Source organism: Nerophis lumbriciformis, linkage group LG16 (genome assembly GCF_033978685.3).
Source record: "Nerophis lumbriciformis linkage group LG16, RoL_Nlum_v2.1, whole genome shotgun sequence".
Taxonomy (NCBI): domain Eukaryota; kingdom Metazoa; phylum Chordata; class Actinopteri; order Syngnathiformes; family Syngnathidae; genus Nerophis; species Nerophis lumbriciformis.
The window spans coordinates 6,955,898-6,967,098 of record NC_084563.2 but is presented as its reverse complement, the minus strand read 5'-3'; the positions used below and the strand labels follow the sequence as shown (position 1 = coordinate 6,967,098).

The window sequence follows — 11,201 nt, the reverse complement described above, 5'->3', positions numbered from 1 at the left end:
ATTAATAATGTGTCATATTTGATATAATAATAATAATTTGTTTTTTATATAATAATAATGTATCATATTGGATATAATAATAATTACAAAATTGTCATATTTGATCAACTAATAATGTGTCATATTTGATATAATAATAATGTATCATATATCCATCCATCCATCTTCTTCCGCTTATCCGAGGTCGGGTCGTGGGGGCAGCAGCCTAAGCAGGGAAGCCCAGACTTCCCTCTCCCCAGCCACTTCGTCCAGCTCCTCCCGGGGGATCCCGAGGCGTTCCCAGGCCAGCCGGGAGAGATAGTTTTCCCAACGTGTCCTGGATCATATATGATCATATATGTATCATGTATCATATATGATATAATAATATTAATAATGTATCACATTTGATATAATAATATGTCATATTTGATATGATATAATAATTTATCATTTTTGATATAATTAAAATAATAATGTATCATATTTGATATAATAACAATGTCTTATTTGGGCTTCACGGTGGCAGAGGGGTTAGTGCATGTGCCTCACAATACGAAGGTCCTGAGTAGTCTTGGGTTCAATCCCGGGCTCGGGATCTTTCTGTGTGGAGTTTGCATGTTCTCCCCGTGACTGCGTGGGTTCCCTCCGGGTACTCCGGCTTCCTCCCACCTCCAAAGACATGCACCTGGGGATAGGTTGATTGGCAACACTAAATTGGCCCTAGTGTGTGAATGTGAGTGTGAATGTTGTCTGTCTATCTGTGTTGGCTCTGCGATGTGGTGGCGACTTGTCCAGGGTGTACACCGCCTTCCGCCCGAATGCAGCTGAGATAGGCTCCAGCGCCCCCCGCGACCCCAAAAGGGAATAAGCGGTAGAAAATGGATGGATGGATGGATGGTCTTATTTTTGATATAATCATAATAATAATAATAATAATAATGTATCATATTGAATATAATAATAATAATAATACAAATGATGTGTTATATTTGATCTAATAATTATGTATCATATTTGATTTAATTATAATAATGTGTTATATTTGATATAATGATAATAATAATAATGTATCATATATGATATAATAATAATGTATCATATTTGATATTATAATAATAATCTATCATATTTGATATTATAATAATTATGTATCATATTTGATATAATAATAATAATAATAATGTATATTTGATGTAATAATAATGTATACTTGATATAATACTAATCCATGATATTTGATATAATAATAATAAAGTATCATATTTGATGTAATAATAACGTATTTGATATAATATTAATGGATCATATATGATATTATAATAATAATAATAACGTGTCCTATTTGATATAATAATAATAATGTGTCATATTTGATATAATAATAATAATGTATAATTTTGAAACAATAATAATAATGTATCATATTTGAAATAATAATGTGTCATTTTTGATATAATATTATTAATAATGTGTCATATTTGATATGAATCAAATATGACACATTATTATTATATCAAATATGACACATTATTAATAATATTATATCAAAAATGACACATTATTATTTCAAATATGATACATTATTATTATTGTATCAAAATTATACATTATTATTATTATATTTGATTTAATAATGTTAATAATGTGTCATATTTGATATGATAATAATGTCTCACATTTGATATATTAATAATAATAATAATGTATCATATATGGTATTATAATAATAATAATAAGGTATCATATTCATCATGGTGTGTGCGTCACGTGCCAGCAGTGAGGAAGAGGAGGGGGAGAGGTGAAGATCGCTCTAATTGCTCCTCAGCCAATCAGCATCAAGTATTTAGCGTCCAGCCTCCTTTTGGCGCCTTCTTCCCGCTGAGTCTCCGCGCCGCGCGTGTCCTGCCGCGGACTTCGGCCGCGGACTTTGGCGGGGACTTTTGGCGGGGAAGATGTCGAGAGAAGATGTCCTGAACGTCCAACTTTAGTCCAACTCCATGACGTCCTGCAGCAAGAAGAAGATGAAAGTCTGTCCTTCTGGGCCGGAGGAGCGCAGGAGACTCCCGCTGGAGACACTTCATTCTGGGCCGGAGGAGCGCAGGAGACTCCCGCTGGAGACACTTCATTCTGGGCCGGAGGAGCGCAGGAGACTCCCGCTGGAGAGACTTCCTCCTCCCGCCAACTCCAACAAGCCTCTCACACCTTTCAGCATTGAAGACATTCTTAACAAACCCAACTGCAAGAAGAAATCTTCTTCTTCTTCTTCTTCTTCTTCGTCTTCTTCGTCCTCCTCGTCGTCTTCTTCTTCCTCCTCCTCTTCCGGCGGTCCGCCGACCTTGTTGCAAAAGTTGTCCGCTTCTCATGCGGCCCGCGGCGGCCTCAGCTCGCCCTCGTCGCCGCTGTGCGCTCTGGAAGAACTTGCTAGTAAAACTTTCAAAGGACTCGAAGTCAACGTCATTCAAGCCGCTCAAGGTACTATTTATTATTTTTTTATATACAAATATATATATATATTATATTATATTCTCCAAAGAAACATACATATTCATATCTACATATATAAACACACACAAACACACGCACACACATATGTATATATATATATATATATATATATATATATATATATATATATATATATATATATATATATATATATATATATATATATATATACATATATATACAGTATACATATATATATATATACATACATATAAGTCATGTGTAAGGTACTCCTTGCTTCTTTTCTTTATATAACTATATACAACTATACACACACACACATATGCGTGTGTATATATATATATATATATATATATATATATATATATATATATATATATATATATATATATATATATATACACATACACACACACACATATATACGTTAGGTCAGGAAAAAACACAGGTTTCCCTGCTCGTCAGGGGATTTTATTATATATATATATATATATATATATATATATATATATATATATATATATATATATATATATATATATATATATATATATATATTCCCACACATACATATATATATATATATATATATATATTTTTTTTTTTTTTAATTTATTTATTTATTTATTTTTGTATGATACATCATATATCATTTTATATATTTTTTTGTATTATTTATCATATGTCATTTTATATATATATTTATATATACCCATACATATATATATATATATATATATATATATATATATATATATATATATATATATATATATATATATATATATATATACATATATATATATATATTTTTTTTTTTTAATATATATATATATATATATATATATATATATATATATATATATATATATATATATATACGTATATATATATATATATATATATATGTAATGATATATGATATATAACCTGCAAAAAAGGCTTGCAGGGAAGATATCGCCTCTGTGTTTTTTCCTGACCTAACATATATTCCGCTCTACCCCGGTATTGAGCACTGTATAATGGATAAACCACAGAAACCTCGACTATATATATATATATATATATATATATATATATATACATATATATAGATAGATAGATAGAATAATGGCGGTAAAATGTTTGAAGGAGTTGAAATCAAGGTCATTTCAGCCGCTCAAGGTACTATTTATTACTTTGTTGTTTACATATATACACTCAAATTCTTCTCATATACATATATATATATATATATATATATATATATATATATATATATATATATATATATATATATATATATACTTATTCAGCATATATCTCAAAATGTATACTCTTCATACACACCATTATTCTTTCTATATACAACTATACATACTGTTATTATTCATACACACCATTATTCGTTGTATATAGAACTACATAAACCAGTATTATCCATACACAACACTGTAGTATTGTTGATCAAAATACCTACAAATACAGTAATGTTATTTATGTAGAAATATAAACTAATACTCTTGATGAAAATATATTTTAAACTAGTACTGTTTATGTAAGTATCCTATCGTAGGTATACTGTACTAATAATATAATTTACTAGTATTATTTATGTGTAGTGTTCTAAAATGTATAATTATATTCTATACTACAGTATACTAATATTCTTTATGGAAATATTGTAATTTGATTTGACATACTAAATTATTGTATTCTTCATGTAAATATACGACTGAATATGTGGAGTTACAAGTGTAATGTAAATACATACTACATTATTGTATTGTTCGTGTAAATATATACTACATTATTGTATTGTTCGTGTAAATATACTACAGAACATATGGAGTTACTACAAGTGTAATGTAAATATATACTAAATTATTGTATTGTTCGTGTAAATATACTACAGAACATATGGAGTTACAATTGTGGATAGTGTTATGTAAATAAATACTACATTATTGTATTCTTTATGTTAATATACTACAGAATGTATGGAGTTACTACAAGTGTAATGTAAATATATACTACATTATTGTATTCTTCATGTAAATATATTACAGAATATACGGAGTTACTACAAGTGTAGTGTAAATATATACTACATTGTTGTATTGTTCGTGTAAATATACTACAGAATATACGGAGTAACTACAAGTGTAATGTAAATACAGTATATACTACATTATTGTATTTTTCATATAAATATACTACAGAATATATGGAGTTACTCCAAGTGTGATGTAAATATATACTACATTATTGTATTCTTCATGTTAATATACTACAGAATATATGGAGTTATTACAAGTGTAATGTAAATATTTACTACATTATTGTATTCTTCATGTAAATATACTACAAAACATATGGAGTTACAATTGTGGATAGTGTTATGTAAATAAATACTACATTATTGTATTCTTTATGTTAATATACTACAGAATGTATGGAGTTGCTACAAGTGTCATGTAAATATATACTACATTATTGTATTGTTCATGTAAATATACTACAAAACATATGGAGTTACAATTGTGGATAGTGTTATGTAAATAAATACTACATTATTGTATTCTTTATGTTAATATACTACAGAATGTATGGAGTTGCTACAAGTGTCATGTAAATATATACTACATTATTGTATTGTTCATGTAAATATACTACAAAACATATGGAGTTACTACAAGTGTAGTGTAAATACTACATTATTGTATTCTTCGTGTTAATATACTACAGAATATATGGCGATACTATACAAGTGTAATGTAAATATATACTACATTATTGTATTGTTCGTGTAAATATACTACAGAATGTATGGAGTTACTGCATGTGTAATGTAAATATATACTACATTATTGTATTCTTCATGTAAATATACTACAGAATATATGGAGTTACTACAAGTGTAGTGTAAATATATATTACATTATTGTATTATTCATGTTAATATACTACAGAATATATGGAGATACTATACAAGTGTAATGTAAATATATACTACATTATTGTATTGTTCGTGTAAATATACTACAGAATGTATGGAGTTACTACATGTGTATTGTAAATATATACTACATTATTGTATTCTTCATGTAAATATACTACAGAATATATGGAGTTACTACAAGTGTTGTGTAAAAATATACTACATTATTGTATTGTTTGTGTAAATATACTACAGAACATATGGAGTTACTACAAGTGTAGTGTAAATACTACATTATTGTATTCTTCGTGTTAATATACTACAGAATATATGGAGATACTATACAAATGTAATGTAAATATATACTACATTATTGTATTGTTCGTGTAAATATACTACAGAACGTATGGAGTTACTACAAGTGTAATGTAAATATATACTACATTATTGTATTCTCCATGTTAATATACTACAGAATATATGGAGTTACTACAAGTGTAATGTAAATATATACTACATTATTGTATTCTTCATGTAAATGTACTACAGAATATATGGAGTTACTACAAGTGTAGTGTAAATACTACATTATTGTATTCTTCATGTTAATATACTACAGAATATATGGAGATACTACAAGTGTAATGTAAATATATACTACATTATTGTATTGTTCGTGTAAATATACTACAGAATATATGGAGTTACTACAAGTGTTGTGTAAATATATACTACATTATTGTATTGTTCGTGTAAATATACTACAGAATGTATGGAGTTACTACAAGTGTAGTGTAAATATATATTACATTATTGTATTCTTCATGTAAATATACTACAGAATATATGGAGATACTACAAGTGTAATGTAAATATATACTACATTATTGTATTCTTCGTGATAATATACTACAGAACATATGGAGTTGCAATTGTGGATAGTGTTATGTAAATAAATACTACATTATTGTATTCTTTATGTTAATATACTACAGAATGTATGGAGTTACTACAAGTGTCATGTAAATATATACTACATTATTGTATTGTTCGTGTAAATATACTACAGAACATATGGAGTTACTACAAGTGTAGTGTAAATACTACATTATTGTATTCTTCATGTTAATATACTACATAATATATGGAGATACTATACAAGTGTAATGTAAATATATACTACATTATTGTATTGTTTGTGTAAATATACTACAGAATATATGGAGTTACTACAAGTGTTGTGTAAATATATACTACATTATTGTATTGTTCGTGTAAATATACTACAGAATGTATGGAGTTACTACAAGTGTAGTGTAAATATATACTACATTATTGTATTGTTCGTGTAAATATACTACAGAACATATGAAGTTACTACAAGTGTAGTGTAAATACTACATTATTGTATTCTTCGTGTTAATATACTACAGAATATATGGAGATACTATACAAGTGTAATGTATATATATACTACATTATTGTATTGTTTGTGTAAATATACTACAGAATGTATGGAGTTACTACATGTGTAATGTAAATATATACTACATTATTGTATTCTCCATGTAATTATACTACAGAATATATGGAGGTACTACAAATGTTGTGTAAATATATACTACATTATTGTATTGTTCGTGTAAATATACTACAGAACATAGGGAGTTACTACAAGTGTAGTGTAAATACTACATTATTGTATTCTTCATATTAATATACTACAGAATATATGGAGATACTACAAGTGTAATGTAAATATATACTACATTATTGTATTGTTCGTGTAAATATAGTACATAATATATGGAGATCCTACAAGTGTGGTGTAAATGTATACAGTTGTATTCTTTACTACATTAGTGTATATAAATATTTCTTTTCAAACATCTTTTCTTTTCCTAATATTTGCACCTGTGACACGTTGGTGCATGTACTGCATGTCCATGTGAAAGTGAAAGTGAAAGTGGGTGTGACGTCACCAGGTGGCGAGCAGCTGACGTGCTTGGGCCAAAGACAGAACTCCAAGAAGAGGAGAAAGTCCCGGACGGCCTTCACCAACCATCAGATCTACGAGCTGGAGAAGCGCTTCCTGTACCAGAAGTACCTGTCCCCCGCGGACCGGGACAACATTGCGCAACAGCTGGGCCTCTCCAACGCCCAGGTCATCACCTGGTTCCAGAACCGGCGCGCCAAGCTGAAGCGGGACTTGGAGGAGATGAAGGCGGACGTGGAGTCTCTGAAGAAGATCACACCTCAGACTCTGCACAAGCTGGTGGCCATGGACCAGGTGGTGGAGGAGCACCAGGTGGTGGAGGAGCACCAGGTGGTGGAGGAGGCACACCTGCAGTCGCCGTCTTCCTCCAGAGGACGAACTACTGACGAGTTCTCGGAGGACGAGGAGGAGATCGAAGTGGATGATTAAACACTCCGAGACAACTTTTGCACGGACTTTGTGAGTCAAAGAAGGAACTAATGAAGACTTTTTATACCTTGCATTTAATTTATCACAAAAAAGACTTTTCATTCCTGAAACTTGTTTTTATCACGTGCCAAAATTCACTATCACTATTTTATGTGGATTTAATCTCTAAAAGTGTTATTATGATGATGGTTATTATTATTATTATTATTATTATTAATATGTGTACTCCGCTGGAAAACACTCCAGGTGATTTAATTATTGTTACAGTATTATTACAATTATAACATGAATAATTACAGATGAATATAATTATTATTGTAACAGTTTTATTATAATATGAATAATGACATATATATGTATTATTGTTACAGTTGTATTATAATGTGAATAATTACATATATAATAATTATTGTTACAGTATTATTGTAACAGGTTTATTATATGAATAATTACATATTTTTGTCACAGTATTATTGTAACATGAATAATTACATATATAATTATTATTGTGACAGTTTTATTATAATACGAATAATGACATATATATGTATTATTGTTAGTTGTATTATAATGTGAATAATTACATATATATTTATTATTGTTACAGTATTATTGTAAGTTTTATTATAATATGAATAATTACATATATAATAACTAGTGTTACAGTGTTATTGTAACAATTTTATTATATGAATAATTACAAATTTTTGTCACAGTATTATTGTAACATGAATAATTACATATATAATTATTATTGTGACAGTTTTATTATAATACGAATAATTACATATATATATGTATTATTCTTACAGTTGTATTATAATGTGAATAATTACATATATAACTATTATTGTTACAGTATTATTGTAAGTTTTATTATAATATGAATAATTACATATATAATAACTAGTGTTACAGTGTTATTGTAACAATTTTATTATATGAATAATTACATATTATTGTAACATGAATAGTTACATATATAATTATTATTGTGACAGTTTTATTATAATACGAATAATGACATATATATGTATTATTGTTACAGTTGTATTATAATGTGAATAATTACATATATAATTATTATTGTTACAGTATTATTGTAAGTTTTATTATAATGTGAATAATTACATATATAATAACTATTGTTACAGTGTTATTGTAACAGTTTTATTATAATATGAATAATTACATATATAATAACTAGTGTTACAGTGTTATTGTAACAGTTTTATTATATGAATAATTACATATTATTGTAACATGAATAATTACATATGTAATTATTATTGTGACAGTTTTATTATAATATGAATAATTACATATATATGTATTATTGCTACAGATGTATTATAATGTGAATAATTACATATATAATTATTATTGTTACAGTATTATTGTAACAGTTTAGAATAATTACATATCATTGTCACAGTATTATTGTAACATGAATAATTACATATGTAATTATTATTGTGACAGCTTTATTATAATATGAATAATTACATATATATGTATTATTGCTACAGTTGTATTATAATGTGAATAATTACATATATAATTATTATTGTTACAGTATTATTGTAACAGTTTAGAATAATTACATATTATTGTAACATGAATAATTACATATATAATTATTATTGTAACGGTTGTGTTATAATTGATAATTACAGGTATAATTATTATTGTTACAGTATTACAATTATAATATAAATAATTACAGATGATATAATTATAATATTAATAATTACAATGATGAAACAATGCAGCTTTTGACACGTCTTCTTTCTGTGTATTTAACAATATATATATATATATATATATATATATATATATACACACACACACACGCACAGTATATTTATATAAATATATAAATCATTTGAATGTATTTAATCAGCATCCATGTAAATAAAGCTTTACAATATTTCAATGATTGAAGTCCTTTCTGAAATAATAATATTAATATTACAAATAATAATGATAATATGAGGAGGATAAACAAGAGTTTGATGTTATTTTGGATTCTTTCGCTGTAAATAATTGAAACTTTCAGCAACAAGAAGTGAAATGATAATTCATAGTCATTCATTTCTTGTCACTGAGTGCAAACAATCTTTGTTCGATCTTTCCTTCCTTGCACGGACCACTTGATTGATGGTCCGCGTCCGCCTTCGGGACGCATTATCGGCCTTGCAGCGCATTATCGGCCTTGCAGCGCATTATCGGCCTCGCAGCGCATTATCGGCCTCCTTTCAAGCCGCCGTGAATAAAACCATTTATGACGTTTAAATTCAATTAAGTGCGAAAATATGCGCTTTTATTCTAAAATCTTTCATTTGAACTCAAATATAGCTTGAACTTTTTTTTTCATTGAATGTTTTGGAGATGAATCATTGATCATCTCAAAGTATAAATTAATTCTTGTTACTGTTTGATTTGGAAAATATACATACACTACTGCAGTATTATTGAAATATACTGCTTTTAATATTTCATCTTCCTGTTTGCATCAATATTATGTCGAACATTTACAAGTTGAACATCTCCTTTATTATGAATATTCCTGTCTTGTTAGTAATATTCCCATTTTTAACAGTCTTTATTAAATAAAAGAATAATATCGATTTAAGTCACCATTATTTAATATATATGTTTTCTAAACAAACATATGTATTAATGTAATATATGTTTCCTAAATAAATATATTTAATAATTTAATATATATCTTTTCTAAATAAAAAATATTTATTAATTAAATATATATGTTTTCTATACAAACATATGTATTAATGTAATATATATTTCCTAAATAAATATATTTAATAATTTATTATATATATCTTTTCTCAATAAAAATATTTATTAATTAAATATATATGTTTTCTATATAAACATATGTATTAATTTAACATATATGTTTCCTAAATAAACATATGTATTATTTTAATATATGTTTCCCTGCGAATAAGCGGTAGAAAATGGATGGATGGATATTATTATCATCTTCTGCACGTCTTTAAATAAATAGTTGCAAAATCAACAACAAAAGGGATTCTTGAAAAATATACGATTTAAAGTGATAAAAATGTTGAATAAGAATTTAAAGACACAATAAGTAACACCAGGCCCGGCCCTAACCAATCTGGCGCCCTAGGCAAGATTTTAGGTGGCACCCCCCCACATTTTTTTTTTACTTACAACTATACCTAATATATAAAGGGGTGGAAAAGTGACTATTACCTGCAGGGCAAACATTAGCTAACCAGAAGGCAATAACAATGTAAACAAAAAACACCTGCTTAAAAGATCTAATACAAATGTCCCTGAGGAATGTAAGGTGGGAGTACTGTAATTACCTAACGTTACATTATTATTTTCCATAACAATTTAGCCCCCTCCACA

General features: G+C 27.4%; 1 protein-coding gene across 1 annotated transcript; it reads left to right on the top strand.

Annotated features, from left to right (window-relative positions):
• The first annotated feature begins 1,979 nt into the window (after positions 1-1,979).
• lbx2 (ladybird homeobox 2) lies at positions 1,980-7,793 on the top strand. The gene is made up of 2 exons (XM_061976492.2): positions 1,980-2,454; positions 7,354-7,793. The coding sequence occupies exons 1-2, from the start codon at positions 1,980-1,982 to the stop codon at positions 7,791-7,793; spliced, it is 915 nt and encodes a 304-aa protein (XP_061832476.2).
• The last annotated feature ends 3,408 nt before the right edge of the window (positions 7,794-11,201 follow it).